This window comes from Antedon bifida, chromosome 8 (genome assembly GCF_963402885.1).
Source record: "Antedon bifida chromosome 8, ecAntBifi1.1, whole genome shotgun sequence".
NCBI classification, from domain to species: Eukaryota; Metazoa; Echinodermata; class Crinoidea; order Comatulida; family Antedonidae; genus Antedon; species Antedon bifida.
This window is the reverse complement of record NC_136233.1, coordinates 8,012,106-8,036,768: the sequence shown is the minus strand read 5'-3', so window position 1 is coordinate 8,036,768 and position 24,663 is coordinate 8,012,106. Positions and strand designations below refer to the sequence as shown.

Sequence of the window (24,663 nt, the reverse complement as noted above, 5' to 3'; positions counted from 1 at the left end):
AACATAAACAGAAAGTAGCACGCCCACCCCGTACACAACACGCCACCACCATCATGTAGCCAGTCATAGGCCTACGCTTTAACATTTTAAAATAGGTTTTTGGGCGGTAGTTCAGTTTTTTTGTCCTAATTATGATGATGCATCCATCATAATGATTGAGCAAAGCAGAACAACTGTCCGAAAAAAAGTTGGTAAGAAAACTAAAAAAGGGATAGAGAGGCCTACTACTACTAGGCCCTAGCTAGTCTAGGCCTAGTAGGACAGGGCCTACTATTCTAGCTAGGCCTAGCCTAGACTACTAGTACTACCTAGCTAACTAGGCCTAGGCCTACTAGATGTAGGCTAGGCTAGCTAGTACTAGCCTAGTAGTAGCTAGCTAGCTAGGCCGTTGTCTGATAAATAATTAGACTTAAATTTTATTATATTCTATTCAGTATTTATTATTATGTTTCTAATTTCATGTTTATAAAAATTTATTTTAATTTTAAAAGTTTATTCATATCCTACTACTAGAGTAGTAGTAGTACTATAATCTAGGGCCTAGGCATGGTGTAAAATGGCCGATAGTATAAACGGTAACGCAGACCTTGATTTCTAAAAATAAGAGGAGATCTCTTAATGGCTCTCCTCAATATGGTGAGGAGAGCCATTATCAATATGGTGAGGAGAGCCATTATTTAGACTAAGTAGCCGAGACACCATGGTTGGGCCGGTGGCAAGCCGAATTTTGATAAATAACACTTCTAGATGGCTGGAAATGGTACTCTCGCACGTAAAATTCATAATAAATGGTGAGACAAAATAAAGCAAGAACTAGCAATTCATCCAACATTTAAAACAATTCTTTCTTTTATTAAACACAATCAGACCTTGATTTAAAAGAAGTGCCATGGCGCTGACGCTCCTTGCAGCAATCAATTATTATTATCTATTTGGTTTCTTTATTTTGCAATTTATATTAGATTTATATTTAGATAATTATTAAGTTGTGGTTTTTATATAATTTTTACTGACATTTTCTAAAATATTATTTTACAGTTGAAGACTTTAGTTAAGTTAGGACAGTTAGTCAACCCAGTTTAAGTCTGGCTCTGAAGCTCCGCTATCTGAATCAGAACTGTCTTCATCACTTTGAGTTGTGTCACTTTCTGCAGATGGTCCTACTTCTAATCTTTGTTTCTTAGCACTTTCATCAGATTCTACAGGTATTTCCATTCGCAGTTTGCGCCGTTGGTTGCCAGACATGAACCTCGCTACTGAAGAATTTATTATTTCTTCTTTTTCCCTTTGTGACCAAGTCTTGTCATTTCCTTTGATCAAAAGGAGGTCTTCCATGGTGCTATGGTTCAGCGAAATGCGTCTATCAGAGAGTATAGCAGTTAAGATGCTAAAGCCACACTCAACGTAACTATTACTCACACCGATCACCATAACAACTTCTGCTAGAGAGCATACATTTGGAAATTCTTGCCTTCTGTATTGTAGAATGTTTTCCCATAGCAGTTGGGTTTTTACACCCTGATAAAAACTCTTGTGTATAATTTTCAGCCATTTCCATTCACGTTTTAGTTTACTTCCATCAAAACCCACAGCTGATAGTGTTGTAGCGAAGTGTTCTGCCACAAATTGTAGTGAAGCCAGCTCAGTCTCAACATCACCCTTCCAATTAGCTGGATTCAACCAAGTCATATGTTGATATAGTTCATTGTTCAATGAATCAAATCGTTCATCTATGCATGTTAGCAGTGCTGGAATAGAATTTTGTCTTAGAGTATTGGCGTTTGCAGGACGAGTAGTTCCGTGTCTGGAAGTAGAAGCTGATATGATGTCCAGAGTGACTGTTGTATATTCTCGGTTTTCGATCTTTCTTCGCACATGGCCTATCTTTGGAAGACTACAAGATATTGTGTTATCTTCTAATGTGAATCCTGCCTTTCGAAAATAGATTATTGGGTCATCATCTTCTAGCAACTCCTCTAGACAGATTTTGGTCTGCTCTACAACAGGTAATACATCAAAAGCAAACAGGTCACCTTTTTCAAATTGCAATGATAATGATGAAACTTCTAGGATTTCATGAAAAAGACAGGTGATGGCTAGAAATTGCTTACTTTTGAGCTTCTTGAGAATGCCATGTAGTTTGGCATTTAGTTTACTGTGTTTGTGGTTTATGATCGAGTTTTCAATGGCATGTGCTAGCGGAATCCAATTGTTTAATAGGATGTGTACACCATTCTTTTGGTGGCCAACAAACCTAGTTCCATGCACTTTTGGAAACTTGTAGGTTTGCACCTCAAGCACTTTGGCAGTTTCATCAAAATGTCTTTTAAACTTTCCTGATCTCTTCATTAGGTAGAAAAGGGTCACCATTAACTCTTTGACATTTTCGAAATCCTTTTCTTTCATCAATGTGTCTTTGACAGCCAATTCGAGACGATGTGACACACAGTGTATTTTTACAAGCCAAGGACGTTCAGCATTTTCCAGCCTGACCAGAAGTCCATTGTAAATACCTAAAAAAATATTTAAAAAAAAGAAAAAATTAAATTAACATTTTTTAAATGCTAATTAATATGATGTAGCAGGTCACTCACTCTCCTGGAATTCATGTGGTTTTCCATATATACTAATGTAGACTATAGACCTGGGCTGTAACCACTAAGGTGTCAACTCATAATAATTAATTGCCTTATTCCATGAATTTGGTATCTAATAATTACTTGGGTGTGACTAATGGATATACCAGCTCTTGGGAGGGGACAAGGAGGGTCACTGAACTGATAAGTCACCTCACTGGACTACTCCTTAGATAGTCATGTATATTCTCTGTAACTAACACTTTTTAGATTAACACAATTTGGAAATACTGTAACTTGAACTGATAGCTACAACTTAATCACTCTCTGTGTACCTGTATATAGTGTAAATAAAGTACAATTGAGAGAATATAACAACAGTCTGTGTCATTTATATAAAGAGTGCTACATAATTATAACAATTGTGTAGCTGTACAGCAGAATTATAATTATATTTAATTGAACAGTAACAGACTGTACTCAACCTGTATTTACAGCAGCTCCATCAGCTGTTGCTGCAACTAAACGACTTGTGTAATGGTCTTTAGGGATCTTCACAGACTCTTGTAAGGCATGGTCAATAGAGGTGTGTAGGTTTTCTGCATTGTGGCATCTCCAATTCTGTCAATATCCTCTAAGGCAGCAATAAAGAACACTGATCTTCCACATTTAACTACTCTATAAACCATAACCAGCTCCTTTTCACTAGACGTCTTTCTAGCTTGTGACCCATCACTTAAAACAGAAAACGCTGTTGATAAAACCACTACTTCTGCCACCTTTTCTCGAATGACTTCTGCGATTATGTTAACAAATTGCTTTGCTCTGTTCACACTCTCAGATTTATGGAGCAGTTCAACCCCATTGGCTTTTTGGACTCGAACCAATGTCTTAAAGGTAGACAATGGCAATCCATCGACGGCCAACATGTAAGCTGTTAAAAACAGCTTTTTGTAAGCTTGTTCAGCCTGTTTGTGCATTGCACTGACAATGCTAGGCTGAGTGCGTTTAACCGTATTAGCAACACTAGTAGAAGACATACCAGAACTTTCACCCACTTCAGTTCCTATTAATCGCTTATATTCTAATGCTACATTGTGTGCCTAAAATTAATAAAAATAAAATACATTATTATTACTAATTAGTTATTCTTAAATCATTATTTTAATATTAAAGTATACAATTTTATACCTACCTGATCTAACTAAACGTTTTTTAAACAATTATATAAATAATAAATTTTTAAAGTTTAAAGTTAAAATAATTGTTTTGTTTATTATAATTAGGTCCATGTATTATATGGTTACACAATAGGCCTACAACATTCCCTTTTAATTTAGCAGCAAACTATTATATAGATAGATAAAATGATTGATTCGCGGCGAGAGAAAACCATGCGTTTGCTAAGTGACGTCATATCGCACAAAGTTTTTATTTTGGCAGTGCAGAATAAGACAAGCCCGAAGATTTTAATTAATTAGTTAGGCCTACTGTATTAATTAATATTAACAATAGGCCTACATACATAATGCATAATGATTATTAATATTTTAATAAATATGGATCAGCTTACCTTTGACGTTAAAGCTCAGGTACAGGCATGAATTTTAAATATAATATCTGGTTAATTGTACATAAATCAAATATTTGTAACAGAAATCAAGACGAAAAAACATGAATTTCCCTTAATATGGACAAATACAAAATTTGGCATAATTCTGCCATAAAAACCAGGAAGACTTTTTTCAGTAGTTAGGTAGTTTAACCTAATGTAATAACATGTCTGGTGACTCCCTAGAAGGTGAAAAAAGATAGTGGATATACGGTGGATAATTTTTGCTACAGCATGAAAATAAAAATCTGAAGTTGAATAAAAATACCAGAAATGTAAAATTCAAGTTATATTACATATATTTAGTCATCTGATAACATTTTTTACCACACCATTTATTTTTCATAGCTTTTTAAAATGCCTCTCTATTTACAAAATTTGTGTACAAAAGAATAGAGATTTTACTGTGTAATTTGAACTATCACCCCACTGATAAGAAAGTGCTCAGTTTCAACAAGCTCGTGTAACACAAATAAAATCCCAAAAATTATGAAACATTGAGGAAACTATAGATCGATAATTATTGGAATGTATGATCAATAGAAATGTTTTGCCCGCACCTGGCCTTTAAGTGACGTGTGGCTGTATGTTTAGTAACAAAATTTGTACCCTTTACATATGCCTCTATGTCCTGTAAGGCCTTCCCTCTGATGCGACCATCTGTTCGAATTTTATCGATAAACTTTGCACAGTCTTTGCACCATAGTTTTGTCACCATAATTTTGTCATTTACATTAGATGTTTCGTAGCCAAACGATGTCAAATTCCATTGTTTTAACGTAGAAAGTTGAACAGAATCGCGTTTACCCGCCATGTTGACACATTCAGGAATACATTCAAATCAAATCAAGTGAGGATGGTGCGTTGTTTGTGAGTGACCGAAAGTAAAAATCAAGCGCGCACAACGTCATGTGAAAGATCGTAGGCGCGCCTAGCTTATCGAGGGTAGCCATAACAAGTAAATCCAGTGCACAACATCAAAGATCGTAGGCGCGCCTAGCCTATCGAGGGGTAGCCATAACAAGTAAATCGAGCGCACAACATCAAAGATCGTAGGCGCGCCTAGCTTATCGAGGGTAGCCATAACAAGTAATCGAGCGCACAACATCAAAGATCGTAGGCGGGCATAGCCTATCGGGGGTAGCCATAACAAAGATCGTTTGCGCGACTATATATAGACTGTGTGTTGTATGTATTCGGGGTTAATATTCTTCTTCTTATTATTATATATATTTTTATGACGCACTGTAACAGGTTGGGGAGCGCTAGTTCCGTTTCGCACCTGTCATTTATTTCGACTCAAAATTTGTTAAATAAATTTATCGTGAGTACCACCAAAGAACTTATAACACAAGAATCTCCTGTTCTTCAATTTGCATTCAAAACACAGTATCGGAAGTACAGGGATAAAAGGTCAAACTGGGCGACGGCATTTCACAGCATGGAGAAGCGCCCCCTCCAAACTAGGAAGTCAATTACTCTACCGCCATAGAGTATTAGCAGATCCCCTCTATGGTTTTGACTTTCTAATTTGATGCGGGCGCCCTACTCCTCAGTCAATTACTCGACCCCCCCCCCTAGAGTATTAGCAGATCCCTTCTATGATTTTGACTTTCTAATTTGATGCGGGCGCCCTACTCCATGGCTCACAATGGCGCCACCCATAGCTCTATTCTATCCCACAATGCCTTTCGAAATTGTTACGCACTTCGGACGAACAGGAGATTCTTGTGTTATAAGTTCTTTGATGCCACAACTTAGAATTAGGCCTCAAAAATACTTTTATGAAGGAGATCACACAAAAATTATCAAATAAATGCTTTAAACTGATGAATATACAGACGTGTTTCTCGCACATCGGTTCCATACGCCATGTTCAATGTTGTTGTTTCTATGGAGCGCCAAAAGAGCAATCATAATAGAGGGCTAAAAACTCAATATAATGCGTATATTTAATGCATTTATTGGTGAAAATTACGTTCAATTTTAATATATTTTGTCAATGTCAATGCAACAAAAATGTTACTGTTGATACTGTACATGGTTTTCGTTAACTTTTAAGAATGAAAATCGACAAGTTCATCATCATATTACATGTACTGTAGTTTTTATACCTCAATGATCTAAATAATATTCCTCTTAGTCTTAGGCCTAGGCTAGGTAGTGATGCTGATTTAGGCCTAGGGTTTTGTTGCATTGACAAAATATATTAAAATTGAACGTAATTTTCACCAACAAATGCATTAAATATACGCATTATATTGAGTTTTTAGCCCTCTATTATGATTGCTCTTTTGGCGCTCCATAGAAACAACAACATTGAACATGGCGTATGCGAAATTGACGAACCGATGTGCGAGAAACACGTCTATAAATTCATCAATTTAAAGCATTTATTTGTCACTTTTTATGTGATCTCCTTCGTAAAAGTATTTTTGAGGCCTAATTCTAAGGTGTAGTACTCACGATAAAGGTTCTTAACAAATTTTGAGTCGAAATAAATGACAGGTGCGAAACGGAACTAGCGCCCGCTATTTTAGGCGCTCCTTTGTTCGTTTTCAGGAGCGGCAAGGAGCGTCAGCGCCATGGCGCTCCTTTTAAATCAAGGTCTGGGTAACGGGACGATTCGGCCCTGAGACGATTCGGCCCGGGACGAGTCGGCCCTGGGACGATTCGGCCCGGGACTATTCGGCCCGGGACGATTCGGCCCTGAAACGATTTGGCACACTTAAATTTATCGGCTTTGATATGCATTTTATAAGCATAAAATAAGCTTTTTCCCCAAACTTTATTTCCAGAGAGACTATGGGGTAGTACAACTAGGGATAAAGATGCAATAAAGCAAACATTTTGAAAACATTGTCGAAAATGATCAATTTATAGTCACGCGAACGATGTAAACAAGTTAAGCCCTCTGTTGGCCGGTTGGCGAATGCATGAAATAAACAAGGTTTTCAAAGTAATAAATTGAATATAAAATTACGTTTTTTTAGTAATTTATTATATACATTATATCAAAATTGTCAATATCAATAAAATACGGATTGTTAAACACCTTTAAAAACTTGATAAATACCAAAAAAAACGAATATGAATTTGGTCTAAAGTGAGACGTTTCGGCCCACTTTGTGGGCCGAATAGTCTCAGGGCCGAATTGTCCCTGAACCAGTATAAACCAACTAGCAGAAAGTAGTGTAGCTTACCTGTTTTGAACTGGGCTTGCTTCTTTGTTTTGGAGTAAAGTTCATTGCCCAGTTGCCAATACTACAATCTTTCGGTATCTCGTATAAAACATGGTAAACACACAGTGCCTATCCCGGTGAGTGGTGTCTATTGTATCCGTGCGTACGTTATCCGTTCAAAACCTCAAGAGACCACTGATCTTTTCAGGACAACACACATGACCTCGGGGCACTCGGTGGACTGAACCATTTTGCGGAGGGATATGTCACTACACTTCCCCCGATTTTATAAGGCCAGGGCCGGTGCTTGGGTGGTCATGCTGTAAAACAAAACAATAATTTCTGGTTAACGCTAATGATAACTGAACCAAGTGCATCTTCTAGCACCACACAAAAATAACATAATAACAACTTCTAGAAACAAATTTCTAGTAGGCCGCCGGAATGGTCGGCTCTACAGCATCAGGAAGAGATCCCGGTCATTCTTCTGGGTCAAGTCTAAGACCTCGGCATTCTGGCCCAAGATTCTTCCAACTGCCTCTGCGGTTGGATAGAGCATAGAGCAGATGTGGTGCACCCACTCGTTGCCCTGGAGGAGCGAATGAGGCCCATCCGACTCCAGCAACAGACAGTGGTCATCTGTGCGAAAGATGTATCTGCACGCGTCCTTCTGCTCTGCGTTGAAATGCTGCACCGACCATGTAAAGCTGAAATAGGATAGGGGGAAACACTCTTGAACCTATCGACCATTAACACAGTCGAGGAGAAGTTATGAAGCAGAATGCATACACTTCTTGTGGTAATGCGCGATCTCTTAATGTTGGTAGACTAAAGGCTGTATTAAAAATATTAGCAGACAACCAAAAAATCAACCATGACATGTGTGATGAAATTGTTAACCAGGCAAACGAATTCTATGATTTTGTTGTGTTAAATAATTTATCAGATTTCACTGAATACGATCCTAAATGTAGAATTGACGAATTTTACTATGACCGCCTTAGCAAAACCACTAAGTATCACGCATTCTGGGGGGTAGTAAAATTGATTCTAATGCTTTCCCATGGCCAGGCGACTGTTGAGAGAGGTTTTAGTGTAAACAAGGAGGTAGCGGCTGTCAATATGTCAGAGAGTACATATGTTTCGAAGCGCGTTGTATGCGGTCACATAGCTTCAGTTGGTGGTGTTTTGTCTGTAAAGATAACGCCCCAATTAATTACTTCTGTGAGTGGGGCTAGACAACGCTATAATCTCCATCTTGATAATGAAAAACGTAAAGCGGCAGAATCTTCAAAGGCTATTAAGAGAAAATCGACGATCGATGAGTTAGATAACTTAAAGGAAGCCAAAAAAAGATGTATTGCAGATATTACGGGTTTAGAAAAATCGTCTGCAAAGTTTTCCGATCAAGCTGAAAGTAAAGGTAGTCTTACTCTCATTGCCAAAGCTAATAGCTTGCGTAGAACCGCTTCAGAAAAAAAAGAGCAATTAGCTCAACTTGAGGAAGACATTAGACATAAATTAGAGGAAATCAAAAATAGCTAGGCTATTGTGTTTGATAAAATTAGCAGAAATTGCTAAGTTGTAAAAAAAAAAGCAATGTAAAAATCTCATGTGTTTATGATCGTTTTGAATAAAGTTCAGAGTGAATTAGAATATGGTTTGATTTATTTTATTTATACCTTCTAAAAAAACATACAGTATACAGAAACGGCATTTAAATTCCGAATTCCGAACGAATTGTAGAACGTTATCCTATAGTAGTATCAAATTACCAAATATCGTCGACAGTGCAGTGACTATGGAAACATCAGCCTTTGTTCAATACACGCCGTGACTACCCTCGATAGGCGCGGAAGTCTGGCGCGGTTCCACAAAGGCTTTACCAGGGAGTTGTTACAACTCTTTACGCTTTACTACCGTTACGTGTCATTTTACTCGATTTCCCACGCCTATGTTTTCAGTACTGTATGTTTTTTTAGTGGCTACAGTTAGTACTTGAATTTCTGAAAAACATCGTAACTACGAATTCATTTTTTTTTATTAATATTAATCTGTTGAACTTAATATTTAGGTATATGTCCTGGAATTTTACTAGCTCACAGGTGTACGAACCCTGTGGTGAGATCCATCCGCTGGGCCATCGCAACCATATAGCGCCAGTGGATTAGGGCCGCCGGTTGATTGAGTGGCACGAGCGTAAACCCTCCGGCGGCTCACCTCCTATTGCCACTTGTAGCTCAAACATCATGTCCAGGGTCTTCTGGTCAATGTCGCCTACATGCGCGCCAACAGCCTTCTCGTTATTCAGTTGGGTGACCAGGTCGTCCAAAGTGGACTCCAGTCTCCCCAGTATCTTGGTGGCGTAATTCCGCAGCAGTCAGAGCTTGGGTAGGTACAGCGTCGAGTAGTCGCCGGGTTTCTTCCTGCTCCTCTACAGACAGGGGACGCCACCGTCCATCGATCTGCCGTTGCGTCAACCGGATATCGGTTGCGCCGAAATCAACCTATGGAGATTCAAGAACACAAAAATAGTTAAACAGCAGTACCCTAGAATAGCTTCAGCTTGGACCTCTCAGTCTCTGCAGTTAGCGCATTTGTAGCGGTCGATGTTCAGGGCGTCAAAAGATGAGACATTCACGTAGGCGCCATGGTGCCAAATGTCGCAGTAATCGTACTGAATCATGAACGACCCACCCAGGTCACTCGACCACCCGGGGCCCACACAAACCCCTCACTACCCACTTCTCTACTCACCTGTCGAATTTGGGAGATGGGTACGATGTCATCGACATCCTCCCGGAACCGTGTCCATTTTGTGTGCGTCCTACGGCAGTAGGTGCAACCCCCACAGGGCAGGTCGTCCGGAGCTCGCATCCCCCAAGACGGGAAAGTGCGTCAGCATTGGTGTGCAACTTACCCCGCCGATGCTCGACTACCATGATGTACTGGCTGAGCTCCTTCATCCAACGAGCTAGTTGTCCTTGAGGACCATTGAAATTCAGGAGCCAAGTCAGACTGATGTGGTTTGTTCTTACCCTGGCCCAGCAGGTAGTGGCGGAAGTGACTGGTCATATATACAATGGCCAGCAACTCCTTACGGGTCGTGCAATAGTTGCGTTGTTTGGCGGTGAGCTGGATGCTAGTGTAGGCGATTACTCGTTCCTTACCCTCTTGCATCTGCAGCAGTTCACCGCCGATAGCGTAGTCTGATGCGTCGACATCTAGTATAAATTCATCTTGGATGTTTGGTAACGTCAAGGCAGGAGGTTGAACCAATGCGTTCTTGAGAGATTGGAAAGCGATCTGCTGGTCCTCTCCCTACACAAATTGGATTCCCTTCTCAGTTAGACGGTACAACGGGACAGCCAGGTTGGCGAAAGAGTTGATGAATTCTCGGTGGTAGTTAGCCAGACCAAGAAACTGTTGTACCTCTCGCAGGTTGGTTGGCATAGGCCAGTTCTGGACGGCTTCTACATCCGTGTCGGAAACTGTTAGAGAGTTGTCGCTAACAACACGTCCAAGTAATTCTACCTTTCTATGAAAAAAACACACTTTTTGGGTTTTAGTTTAAGGTTGGCATTCGTAAATCTTCCCATGACAGTGTTATTCAGGTGGTCTTCAAAGGTTTTTCCCAGCATGACAATATCGTCCAGAAATTCTAGTACGATGTCCCATACCAATCCTCGTAGTACTAACCCCATGGCACGGGAAAACGTAGCCGGGCAGTTTGAAAGGCCAAATGGCATTTTGACGAATTCATACAAACCGTGCTTTGTGATGAACGCAGTTTTCCTCTGGTCCTCCTCCTTCATTGAGATCTGCCAGTACCCCCATAGGGCGTCAAGCTTGGAGAACCAGATGTTTCCAGATAACGTATCGATACAGTTCCTTACTAACGGCAACGGATAGGCATCCTTGGTGGTGATGTTATTCAGTGCTCGATAGTCTATACAAAAGCGCACGGAGCCGTCACGCTTCCGTACCAGGACTGGTGGCGATGCCCACTCTGATAGAGGGTAGAATCACTCCAGCTCATAGCATCTTTTTTATCTCCTTCTCCTCTTCACCAGCAAAGCGAATCGGTGTTGGTCAGAGCCGTTGCTTTATAGCTGAGGCCTTGCCCGTATCTATGGCGTGCTCAATATCTTTGAACATACCAAAATCGAACTGATGCGAAGCGAAGACTTCTTGATGTTGAATGATGAGAGAAGACAGCTGTGCGAATTCGGAGTCGGAGAGATCAGCACGGGACGCTTCTAGCATGTCCACCAGATGAGTGGGTACCGCCGAAGCAGGTTCATCATGACTGGTTGCGGAACATACATCTGCGGCGTTGGCTTCACTCTCCTCCACCTGGTCTACTTCTGTGGCTGTTGCTATGTCCCTTCCCAGTTTCAGGGTGATGTACATGTTGTTGACCACATACAGGTGCAGAATACGTAGAATGTGGTAGCTGGAATCGCCACAGAATCGTTGATCCTAGCCCCCTCGTCGAGGAGGGGGCTAGGTATCCCTTTCTACGAATCGTCCAACGTTGAGTCGAGACGCGTGATATCAAGTTCCATCCAGGGACCAAAATGTGTAATGTAGTTATTTTCCAGGCGAAGTTTACCGACGGTTCAGCGCCTAGAAAACCGCGACGTTTCATTGACGTGAGAGTACGTCAGAGTGCTATTATGCAATTTATATGCATTCATTATTGCCAGCAATCTAACTTACTACTAAACAATAGCTAGGTACGCACTTGTCTGGCGGTACCCCTTTGTACAAATCGTTCAACGTTGGGTCGAGACGCGTGTTATCATGTTCCATCCAGGAATCAAAATGTGCACTGTAGTTATTTTCCAGGCGAAGTTTACCGACGGTTATGTTGTGTACTGTGTCGACGTACGCTACACTTCAGCAAAAACGAATTATGTTAATTGTTCGTATGTTCACCAAATTTTTTAATTTACAAGTAACCTTCTGTACCGTGGGGCACCTAAAATAAATATTTCATCCATTACTAAACAAAAAAACATGCCATTTTCGCTTAGCCAACATCTTATTATAGCTAAGTTATTAAATTTCCAATGTCCTGTATGTCATGAATTTCTCACCACTCGGAAGTCCCGATGGTACGCACGCATACACTTGGGAGGAATAAACTTATTTCCCCGACTGAAAAAGGTCTATGCTTGCGTTTTTTAAGCCTCTAGGCCTGATGTTTCCAAAGTATAAAATGCAATTTTTTGAAGACCTGCAGCTCTAGTTTTAAACATTTTCTTAGCTCAGCCCCAACAATAAACTGGTCATATTTCGAAGTACAAGAAGTTCAATTTCCGGAACCTCCAACTCTATTTTTCTAAATTTTCTTCAAACTTTTATTTTTTAAATTGAAAAATATAGATTGAAACAGTCATCGCGCATCGTTTTTTTGCACGCAGTATTTTATTTATGCATTATAAAAAATGTAAAAAATGGCTACCCTAAATCTGATTGAAATGACCTCAAATGACGCTAGAACGCGTTGCTTCCGGGGATTCTCCCCCTGGCCCCCAGCCTAGTGATGCTCGCTTCGCTCACATAGCCCCCTCGTCGGGGAATGTAGCCCCCGCGTCGGGAAGATCCTGGCGCCACCGCTGTTACAAACGTGATTTTGTGCACCTGCAGTGGTGCGTCGATATAAGGAGAGAAATAACTAATGCAAATATAAATAAAAAAATGTTTGAATCTGTAAGATCAGACTATTCCCACCTTGGAAGGGGGATACTTGACCCCCTTTAAAAAATCGTACCCGTGCCACTGAAGTGCCGTTCCACATCATGCAGCGGATAGACGACAATGAATCACGGAAATCAGGTAATATTATTAACAAATTAATAATACCTTTTCTTTTTCTAAATTAGGATGTTTAGAGATTGTTGATGAGCCTTCAACATCTCAACTCTATCAGAAAATAGTTCAACCCAGTTTATGTGCCATCGAGGTTCAAACTCATCCAAACAGACATGGAGTTGGGGTTCACTCATCAGTTGTACCCCATTCTTCCAGCTCTTCGTACATCAACCATATCAAACGGCAACAAAGGTTGAAGTCAGAAATGTTGCGAACAAATCAAAGTAGATCTTTTCCAGATATTAACAACTCAAACCTATTAAGCAAGGCTGACTATAGTGATTCAGTAAGTCGTAAATCAATTTATTTTCCTACCTGATAAGTCTTTCTTTCTCAAACCAGCATGAATTACAAATGTATAAAAAGTAACAAACGTTGCAAAAGTATAAAAAAAAAAAAAGATTTGTAGCACATAACAGAAACAGAAAACAAAAATAAATGTCATTGTTTAAGATTGTAGCGTTTTTCGCTGGCTGGCTGTCTCTAGTCAGATCTACTGTGCTTTCGTTTCTCGGGTTAGTCCTGTTCAAATCAGGTAACAATCTTGTTCGTTATACAGGCCTAGAGTCTGGCTAGTCTAGTTATTTATTATAAAATTAAAGACAAGATGTTCAGATTGTACTCTTAATAATTGGACCATCCCACACCCTATAAATTATTCTATGAATAAGGGGATGGAAAAGTTTAGGCTAGTTTAGATCAGGTTCGTACCGCTAGACCTATCTCAATTATTTGACGAAAGGGAAATTTAGGTAGCGTCAGGTTCGGCAACTGTGATAATCGGTCGGCTTCATGTACATTAAATTATAAATAAGGAAAGTACAAGTAGGGTCTTTATTATTTCTATTCATGTAACTTACCAACTATTAATACACACACTAGGTACAATATGATAATAAAATAGCAGTGAAACGGAATGGATGGCCCAGCACAAGCGATCCATCAGGAAACATTAAATTCACCATAGAAACAATGAAAATAACCAAATTTGATAATAATATAAACCACTTGAACACAATTGTTATTACACATTTATATAGGTAGATGTGAGAAAATTATAAACAGAGGAAGACAAAAATCAAAAAAAGACTTTTTGATGTTACAGTTTTAATTATTGTTCTTTCTTCATTAAATGATGTTTTTTTTAACTGATATTCTATTTATTAGTTTAATAAATAATGATTTGTTATCAATTATTTTTGTCAATCAGTAGGCCTAGTAAACGTTTAGTGTAACATAAAATATAGTCTAAAATGCTGTATTTAATTATAAAGCAGGGCCTACCGAGTATTAAATACCACAAATACGTGTTTTGAGGATGGGGTTTATGATAGGATTCAGGTTTCCTTCTGTATTTGATTTAACTTCTATAAATTTACCCCTTGCCATTTGGTCTCCCCAAGGTAAATTTACAGGATACAACAAGGCAGCAATATTGATTATTGAATTGGCCATATATCTACATAATCAGGCCATCAAACCTTTTGTGTCTTTTCACAATAATAAACTCTCTGGGCACCAGTCTATCAATAGAAATCAGTTGAAAGTTTTCATTAATTTCAAAACACTATACTTTGTGGATACAAGTATCCTGAAATCATATTCTATACAAACCATTCAATCTTTTGTGTTGGCCACCAATAGTGGAACTCTTATGGCTAGCAATGCAATTGTTCAAAGATCAATCATAGACAAACAAAACATTTTGTTATGGATCAATAGACTCCAGCAATTGATTAACATGTTCAAGCACTGTGACTGTGCGTCTCTAAGTTGATATGAATAGCGTTACTATTTACCAAGTTAACAATCAATACCTAACTGCTGAGCTTCCTTTTTGTTGTCATCATATCAAGTCTGTGCTGCTATTGTGTTGAAGATTGTTGTTAATTGAAAATGTTCTGTCAAGTTTCCGTTCTGCCAAGTTTCTTTTCTGTCAATACATAGATCTATATTATGATTTGTAATTTGAGCTAAAATCATTTTGAAACTGTAGTGTTACAGTAGAAATAGGACTCATGAATTTAGTACGGTTGGATTTAGTGTATCTTTGCCCATGAAGTATATCAAGACAAAATTGAAGCTGAATTGAACAAGAGGACAAAAAGAAAGATACATTGGCTAGTGCGCATCAGTCTGTTCCTGACACTGAGGCTACTATTCTAAACAGGCCACTGTCGTCATCAGTCAACTAATTGTATTGTGCATTGAAGATTCACATATGTTACAGAACCTCATAGCTGCCGAATCACACAAGAAAACTTGACAATAATAAGCTGATTTCTTTTGAAGATGAGCCAATATTTCTCATATCTGCCCCTTGATATTTTGGGTATACATTAACATTAAAGAAATATGCAAGTTTGAGAACAAACCTGAGTAGTCATATTGTTGAAGGAGACTGTGAAAGTCTTGCATAATTGGGTTTTAATTTTTGTTGTTTAATACAAAATCATTAAATTTCTATAGAATTAGTTACCAGTTCTCTAAATCAATATGAACTCCTTTTACGACCAAGCCCAGTTTCCACCTCTGGTTAGGTCGAGGACAGGTTTTTGTAAACCACGCCCTCTTTCAGCCACTGGAATTTACCTAGAGTCACAAGAGAGACATCGTTTGCGTAAAATGGGAATTATGTTTGAAGAGAAAATTCATTGCAGAGCTGAGGTACAAATCTCATTGATACCGTAATTTTGATATAGTACTAATAAGGAAATAATAACAATACAACACATAATTTTTTATTTTTTTTTCACATTTAACACATTATAGTCTGTAGTGTAAATGTTTATGCAATTTATCTGATACTTCAATCAATGTTGGAAGCTAGGATTTTGGCCACTTATGCCCAATAGTTTCCAGTTTCGCAGCACAAAGCTCTCAATAGAACCATGAAATAACACTAATACTGAACGGCACCTGCCACAAAATATAGCAATGATATCGGGAAGGATACACTGAGGTGTGTTATAAGAAATGAAATAACCTATAAAAGAGGTCCTCACTTTCCCTAATAGCACAGGTTTATTATTATGAAATATGTTTAATTTTAATTTATTCATTTGATTTTTAATAGTATCAACATGTTCACAGTGACATAAACATTCAGCGTTCAACAACTCCGCAATCTTTCAGGTTTGTATTTTGTTATATTAGTGTATTATGATTTTTAGTTTTTAATAATTACCGTAAGTAGTGCTATATACAGTGTGTAACTATTACTACTTTTGTGTGAATGTGATTTCAATTGATTTTTTTTTACTACACAGCTCAACCACAAAAATCAAACAGATTTCATTGCCAGTAGTACATGGTGCAGTTCATAAAAGGATACTATTACCCCGCAACACAAGGTCGTTTACCCTTGCAGGGGAGCAGTATTTAAGTTCTGCAATCGTAAGACCGCAACAAAGAAGCCTATCTGCTGGACAATTACCTAGAAGTGAACAGGAGAAACGCTTTGCGAAAGAACAAATGGAACTTGACAGAACACGTAGTCTCAAGCGTATGTCAGAGGTAAGTTGTGACACTCTTTCTTCAACCTGGTATGTGCTACGTAAAAATTTAAAAATGAAAATGTATTTAATATATTCTGACAAGGCACAACATCTATTGATCTGTTTCTAGACAATGTCTCATCGCATTGATCGTATGTACTACATGCGTGGGGCTGTGTTGAAACCAGCACAGCGCTATTATGTTAACAATGAAGAACTTGTGCGGTTAAAAGAGATTGCTAAAGCTAGGTCATCCAGTCAAAGGTACGGTAACAACTCGCCTTTTATGGCTTTTTACTATTATTAACTAGAAAAGTTTGCCTGTTATAATATAGATTGATATATTCCTTGTTTTAAACAAATAGACACACAGTAATTCAACCTTAATCTTCCAAGTTTAAAAGTTGATACTAATCTATGTACTGTATACGAATACGTAGCAGGGTATGCGCATGTCATTATTATCTGTCTCGCATGCACTGCATGTTAATACCAGTATTGTGTTGCTCTCCGTGTTTATAAGTGATAAAGATTATGGCTGTATTAATAATGGTGGAGATCATGATGATTTAAAATCATTAATTGTTATAATATGACAATCATTTATTAGTGATAAGAATGTCAACATTATTTTTTTAGTTACTGACAGAAATTAATAGCAATTTTATTTTTTCCCTGCTGCACTTGCATTACACTTTTCTTACTTGCATGTAAACCATCACTAGTAGATCAGGAAGGTTTGGCTACCAATCTAGCACACCTGCACCAACATATTCACAGGTATGTGTCCATGAATGCATTATTTTATTAGTAGGTTACCTTGTGAACCATTGCTACAATCTTGCAGGCATGTCTGTTTAGCCGGGTGCAGGTCAACTTGGCCCTAAACCATCTTGGCCAAAGTCGAACTTGGCCTCACATCATCTCGGCCTCAAACCAACTCGGTCTCACATCAACTCGCCAAATACTAATCGGTCAACTCGGCCACATTAAAGTATAGAACGCAAAAAGTGCTAATAGTTAAAATGGCAGGATTAGTAAGGCCTTGACAAAATAAAACGGAAAATTCAATATAAATTATACACACTGATTTGATTTGATTTGAATTTATTCGGAAGTACACAAATATACATTACAATTGGTAAACAAGAACAATTAAAACATACGGTAGTCTTCCATGGATAACCCAAAAAGCCGGTAAATATTATTCCAGCTTATTTCCATTGGGGTCCATTATATACATACAAACAATAAAATATTAAACCAGTAAAACAATAAAACATAGCATATAAAAGCATACTGTATAAAATTGATTATTAAAATAATATTACAAGTCATTCTTTAAAGTCTTACAGTAAGTTAAAATACATCTGTCATTTATTCATTCATGACGCGTTGCTAAATATTCCTTTACTTTAAATTTAAAATCTGTCTTGCTAAAAATGGTTTTTAAAATGTGTGGTAATAGGTTCCATTGTTGTGCTGCTGTGTAGAAGAATGTGTCTTTGATATATGTGTCTGATTTAGACAGGTAGAATGTATGAGAGCTTCTTCTTGTGATATTTTGGACGGTGGATGTCTTGGAGAAGTGTGTGTACATGTATGGAATGGCTTGGTTGTTGAATATTTTGTGAACATGGTTTAGTTTTAATTGTTTAACCCGACTTTCAATATTAAGTTGACCAATAGATTTAAGTTCTTCCTTACCAATATGGGACCTGTTATCCCAGTTACAAATAAATCTGGCAACTTTATTTTGGGCAACTTGAAGTTTTCCCTTAAAGTAACTGGTTAGTCCAGAATACCATGCACAACACGCATAATCAAAGTGACAAAGTATGAGGGCGTTGCTTAAAAGTTTACGATTTGATCTATTAAGATAACAACTTTGTCGATACAAATATTTAAGTCGTGCATAAATTTTTGCAAGTACGTTTTCTACCATGGTTTCACCACAAAGATCTTCATCCATATAACATCCTAAGTATTTAACAGAATGCTTCCGTGATAGTTCTTTACCATTACAATATACTTTAAATTCTTCAACATTTTTGACTTTTTTCTTTGGGCCAAAAAGAATAGCCTCAGTTTTATCAACGTGTAGTGAAAGTTCATTATTGATTAACCAAGTGTGACATGAATCAAGGTTGGTACTTAAAGAATTTGCAATATTTTCCGGGCTTTTGCCAGAAACTAATAATGCGGTATCATCTGCATATAAGATAGTTTTACAGTTCGTACTAATAGAGATATCATTTATATAGCATGTGAAAAGCAACGGACCGAGTATGCTTCCTTGTGGAACACCGGTATTTATTAAACAATATTTTGATTGAACATCATTCGAACAAACTACTTGTTTACGGTCAGTTAAGTATGACTTAAACCACTTTAAAGAATCAGGACAAACGCCCATAACACTAAGTTTATCAAGAAGTATTGAATGCTTTACGGTATCAAATGCCTTTCTTAAGTCTAATAATACCATTCCTGTGTAATTACCTTTCGATGATTCATATCGAATGTAGTCATGAATATAAATTAAACATGTTTCTGTAGAGTAATCCCCTCTAAATCCTGATTGAAAATCATCTACCAGCTTGGCTTTATTTAAATAAACAGTAAACTGCTTGTGGACTACCTTTTCCAACAACTTTGATATTACAGGAAGAACACTTATGGGTCTATAGTTACTTGCATCACTTTTGGAGCCTTTCTTATATAGTGGAGTAATCTTAGCGTACTTAAATTCATCTGGGAATATATTGCACGAAATAGAAAGGTTAGTGATGAAGGTGACAGGAGAAGCAATTGCAATAGACCCATCTTTAAGAAACCGGGAAGGCAAGTTGTCCAATCCACAGCTTTTACCAATTTTCAGATTTTCAAGCTCCTTCAAAATCTCTTCCTCAGTAACTTCTTTAATTTCAAATTTATTTTCGCTCACTTTCTTGTCATAATAAGCTTTAAAGGCTGGTTTCGAGATCCCAAACAAATCTGGACAGGGTTTTAGCTGAGATGAAAGTTTCGATGCAATATTCGTAAAAAACATATTAAAATGATTTGCCACTTCGTGAGCATCATGTGACAATGTGCCATTAATATCTAGGGCAACTTTACTCTTAGATTTACATTTTGAATTTGCACCAAGCTGATTTAAGTATTTCCACAGTTGTTTGGAATCATGTTTGTTCTCTTCTAATTTATCTCTAAAGTAGTTTGCTTTTGCCTTTTTAATTTCACGTTGCACTTTGTTTCTTAAAATACAGAAATCTTTATAAACTTCCGTGTCATTTCTGTTTTTTCTAAATTTATGAAGTAACTTATCTCTTTCATTTATAGATAATAAAATATCATTCGTGATCCATGGTTCAGACCTACATTTCAATCTAACCTCTTTGATCGGAGCTATTTGATCGATGATACTAGTAAAAATAAACTTAAAATTATACCAAGCGTCATTAACATTCTTACAGTTGTACACATTTTGCCATTCAGCAGATCGAAGATTATTAATTAACAATTCTTTAGAGTAGTTACGTAAAGATCTTATTTTTACAGTGTTATGTTTGTTTATGTGTCCTCTCATTACCTTACGGGTAAAGTATATTAATAAGTGATCACTTAAACCAGCACCAATTGAGCCATGTTGACAAATTTTCTCCTTAGAGTTAGTTAGAACGTGGTCGATAATGGTGGCGGATTTGGACGCTATGCGAGTAGGAAAATCAATAATTTGTGTTAAGTTAAATAATCGTAAAAAATCACAATATTTCTTAAACATAGGATCATTGCTTTTGTTGTAGTCGATGTTAGTGTCACCTAAAATATATACCTCTGAATCCGATCTAAGTTTTGAAACGTCGGACTCTAGGTTTTCAACAAACGTAGTATAAGTACAGATTTGCGATCGATAAACACAACCGACTATGATTGGCTTAGTCTTAGGAAGCATCAGTTCAATCCAGATCGACTCTATGTTTGTGTTGTTAAGGTCTGGTCTCTCATTAAATGCGATATCATCCCTGATGTAAAGACATACGCCACCACCATTCCTGTTTCTGTCTTTGCGGAGGAGGCAGTAGCCATCGATCTTGATTTCTGTCTCAGATATCGTTTCATCCAGCCACGTCTCCGAAATGGCACATACAACTGCTCTACTATTTACAACGATACGTTTAAGTTCTGAAAATTTTGAGTACAAGGAACAAATGTTCAAATGTAGGAAGTGCATTCCCCTGCGATTGAAACAGTCATATATGTGTGGATCAGTGTGTTTCATCTGGTTTTCTCGGGGTCCCGGTCCTGGTCTCGTGTGTTCTGGTCCTGGATTGAGGGCAACATCTCCAGCAATGACAATGAGAAAGCTCAAATTTAAAGTGGTGCTTGGATTTAATACTGGATAGTAGTATTTGCGAGACGCGTATAGTTGAAACAATGGTGACATCATATTGCAGTTGTCCATTCTAATAGAAACTGGGGCGGCCCAGTTTTCAATATCATTTTTAGACAAAGAAATATTTTCTTTGATTAACATTAGTTTCAGCGTAGTTTTGATTCGTACGCATAAAAGCACTGCTACAATTGTTGAACGCCAGATTTGGAAGTGCATCATCTTTGACTCTTTTTATTCAATACACTGGTACTCAAATGTAAACACAACGAAAGCGTGTTTGACAGTTCTTATGACGTTACGTAATACGTCAGCTGGTTTTCGGTGCGGCTATTGTTCTTAGTTAGGCCCGCTATGACACGTTCCGAGTACGACGATCGCTGAAGCAGAAACCAACGAGGTATTGTCTCTTGGGACTGATTTGATTATTCCTGGGGTGCTGACTAGAGTAAAATGGGCCTAGCGTAGGCCTAAAAATTGTATCCCTAAAATCCAGCTGAAATTCTATTATTTCAGCATTTGATAACTCACCCACCTTCAAAATTGGTTTCAAAAATAGTTATCTTTCTCTGATTTGTGCTGATTGTCAATATAAGATCTTATCTTTCTCTGATCTGTGCTGATTGTCAATATAAGATCACTTACGTTGCGTTATATAAGATCATCAGAAACGGAAGAGCACTCTGTCGTTTTTCGTTTAATTTATAAGAAGTATTTATCTATATTAATAGTTGTGATGTACAGTTTCAGTATGTGTATGTATTTTGATACATTACAAGGATGTTCCCAGAATGAATGATAGATATTATTAGATAACAGTAAAACAAAAATGTTTATAAAAAATAATATATTTAAAATTATTTTATTCTTCTATCAATTCACTTCACTTTTTGCGTTCCATACTTGATTGGGGCCGAGTTGACAAAAATTTTTAGATATTGACTAGAGTGTATGTTAGTGTCATTTTCACATTTTTAATTGGTAAAGCACACAAATTCTTGATGGGTTAAAAATGCACAGATCATTGAAAATGACAAGTCAATTTAAACTATCCATAGCCATATCCATAGGAAGGGAAAATCCCCTCCCCTCAGACTGCAACGATAGATTAGGTTGAGTTGATAACCTTTTTAGGCTGTGTGGCCCTCTACAGTATTTCAAATCTGCGACTGCTGGTATTGTATACAGAAACAACTAACTTGCTGACACCATCTACAAATCACCATCTGTATCCTAGAATTACACCCAAGAAATTGATTCAGATTCAGAAACTGCAGCATTAGATTTCTTCTGATTTATGTGGTTCTTCTATCTTCTACTTCCTGATAGCCTCATTCTACAGTTTGATTAACTGTCCATGTTTTTACTTTTTAAATTACCACACTCTCAAATTATAGAATACGTTGCTTTTTATGTTGCTTAAATTATATTTATGAAAGAATCTGGAGTACCTAAACACACTAAAGATATTATATATATATTATTACTGATTCTTGATATTTTTTATTCAGAAAAATGTAGCAAATGAAGTTACTGAAGATTTAAAGTCAACTAAAAACCGCCCTCAGTCTGCATCCTCTAAAAAAAGCAGTAATAGCTGTAAAAGTGATGACCATAGAGGGAACTATTCACAAGCAACTGATGGAGAAAGTTGTCATGGTAAAAATCCTTTTTTTTTTTTTTAAATTGTTTGTTTATCTGTGACTGGAGTGCTGGAACTGGATCAGTTATCGATAATAAAATAATATCAAATCAAATTTCTCTTTGACAGCAACAATTTCAGAAGCTTCCATAAATGTTAATCAAACATTAGTCATAGAACAAGATAGCAAAAGACAATCAGTCGGCTTCAAAGACAAGGATAGTTGTGAACCAAGTTGTGAACCATGGGCTGAAGTGGCACAAAAGGTACGTTACCCTCTAAGGCATTTTACAATTTTGAGTTCATTAGTTGTTTAGAAAAATGAATTTTACAACAATTTGAATTTCATGACTGAACTTTTTATACCTATAAACCATTCAAGATCTCTTGTAGTTTGGTATTTTGGATTTTTAGTTTGTTGTTTTTAAAAAACTGTTTCAAAATCTATTATATTTTGGAAAAATTCCTGATTGTGATTTACAATAAATACTATATAGCACCTTAACAAAATTCCTGTCATTTGTTTGAACTATTGTGGGTCACATGGCATGCAATAGTACGCACTATATAACGATCGTTAAAAAATTCTCGCTTTCAAAAAACAAAAGACCATACTGTGATTCTGAACATGAATTCCAACAGCGCCACCTATTTTTAAACAATAACAAACTCAACAGATTTTTTTGGAGAGATATACATATTAATTTAGACCAAAAAGCATTTAATTTAGCTTTAGATCGTTCATACGTTAGAATATTGCGCACAGAAAAACGATTATGCCATTGTGACCTGAAGAAAATAACATTTTTGTGTGCCCTCTCTATTTTGTGTTTAACTTGTGTCTGTTTGTCTGTATTTAATTCTGTTTTTATATTTATTGAGAGAGAAAGCTAAGAACACTGTAATTTCCAAATTTATGGAGGAATAAAGCGTTTTCTATGTCTAACCATGTATATTTCCTCCATGGTCTAACTTATACAGTGTACACTACTGTATACAGTGCAGAATAAGTGAAAATAACGGGACCCCCCTTTTATTCCAAATTTTAACAGGATGGCGTCATCAAAATGAAATACGTAGATTGAAATTTTGGAAGGGAATTATCTGAGCAACAACACATTAACGTGTTGAAGAAATTTGGATACGTAAAATATATATGCGCATAATTTTGAAGATTTTTTGTACTTTTTCGAAATCAAAAACGCGCACGAATTGTCCAATTTGAAGTGCTCGTATGACATGATGTTAAGTCTAAATTGTTTAAAAGTTGGTAAAATTACTATAAAAGGCAGGAAAAAAATAATTCACGCGAAAAAAATATGTTTTTAGAGCTAGGTGCGTACCATGCATGTAAAAAATTGCGCTCACGTTGAAATTTTTACTTGCTTAAAATGACATGAAATGCGTAGAAACTTGATAAGAAATTGATTTTTCACATTGCAAACTTTTAAACGCGCGTGTATGCATAAATTTTTTTAAAACATGCCATTTTTTTCCACAGAAAGTTAACGCATGATATAAATTACACTTCTGCTAAGTTTTAATTTAAATTGTTGTACTGTTTTCGATCTATGTTAAATACGCGAAATTCATAAAATCGCACGTAATTATATGTTTTAAAAAAGGCATAATTTTGACGAATTTTTGAACTTTTTCATCAAAAACTCGCGCGAATTGTCCAATTCGAAGTGCTTGTGTGACATGATTTTAAGTCGAAAAATTTGGTGAAATTACTAGAAAAGGCTGGAAAAACATAATTCACGCAAAAAAGGGATGTTTTTAACGCTACATGCGCAACACACAGGCATGGGAATTTTTGACATGCTTAAAATGACATGAAACGGGTAGAAAGTTGATTCGAAATTGATTTTTCGCATGCAA

At 37.1% G+C, this 24,663-nt stretch overlaps 1 protein-coding gene and 1 pseudogene across 4 annotated transcripts in view; one reads left to right on the top strand and one right to left on the bottom strand.

The window, feature by feature from the left end:
- The first annotated feature begins 29 nt into the window (after window positions 1-29).
- LOC144850891 (uncharacterized) overlaps window positions 30-24,663 on the top strand; it is a 33,046-nt gene continuing 8,412 nt past the window's right edge. The window contains exons 1-8 of one of the 4 annotated variants that reach the window (XM_078708393.1): window positions 30-191; window positions 13,262-13,536; window positions 16,327-16,385; window positions 16,520-16,766; window positions 16,878-17,011; window positions 17,473-17,527; window positions 22,652-22,799; window positions 22,912-23,048. In XM_078708393.1, the coding sequence (XP_078564519.1) occupies window positions 152-191; window positions 13,262-13,536; window positions 16,327-16,385; window positions 16,520-16,766; window positions 16,878-17,011; window positions 17,473-17,527; window positions 22,652-22,799; window positions 22,912-23,048 (1,095 nt within the window). In that variant the 5' untranslated portion in view covers window positions 30-151. Of the gene's footprint in view, window positions 192-13,261; window positions 13,537-15,237; window positions 15,918-16,326; window positions 16,386-16,519; window positions 16,767-16,877; window positions 17,012-17,472; window positions 17,528-22,651; window positions 22,800-22,911; window positions 23,049-24,663 lie in introns of those variants that run through there. The other 3 variants (XM_078708394.1, XM_078708395.1, XM_078708396.1) reach the window with 3 other exon arrangements.
- On the bottom strand, window positions 1,066-3,712 carry LOC144850403 (zinc finger protein 862-like; annotated as a pseudogene).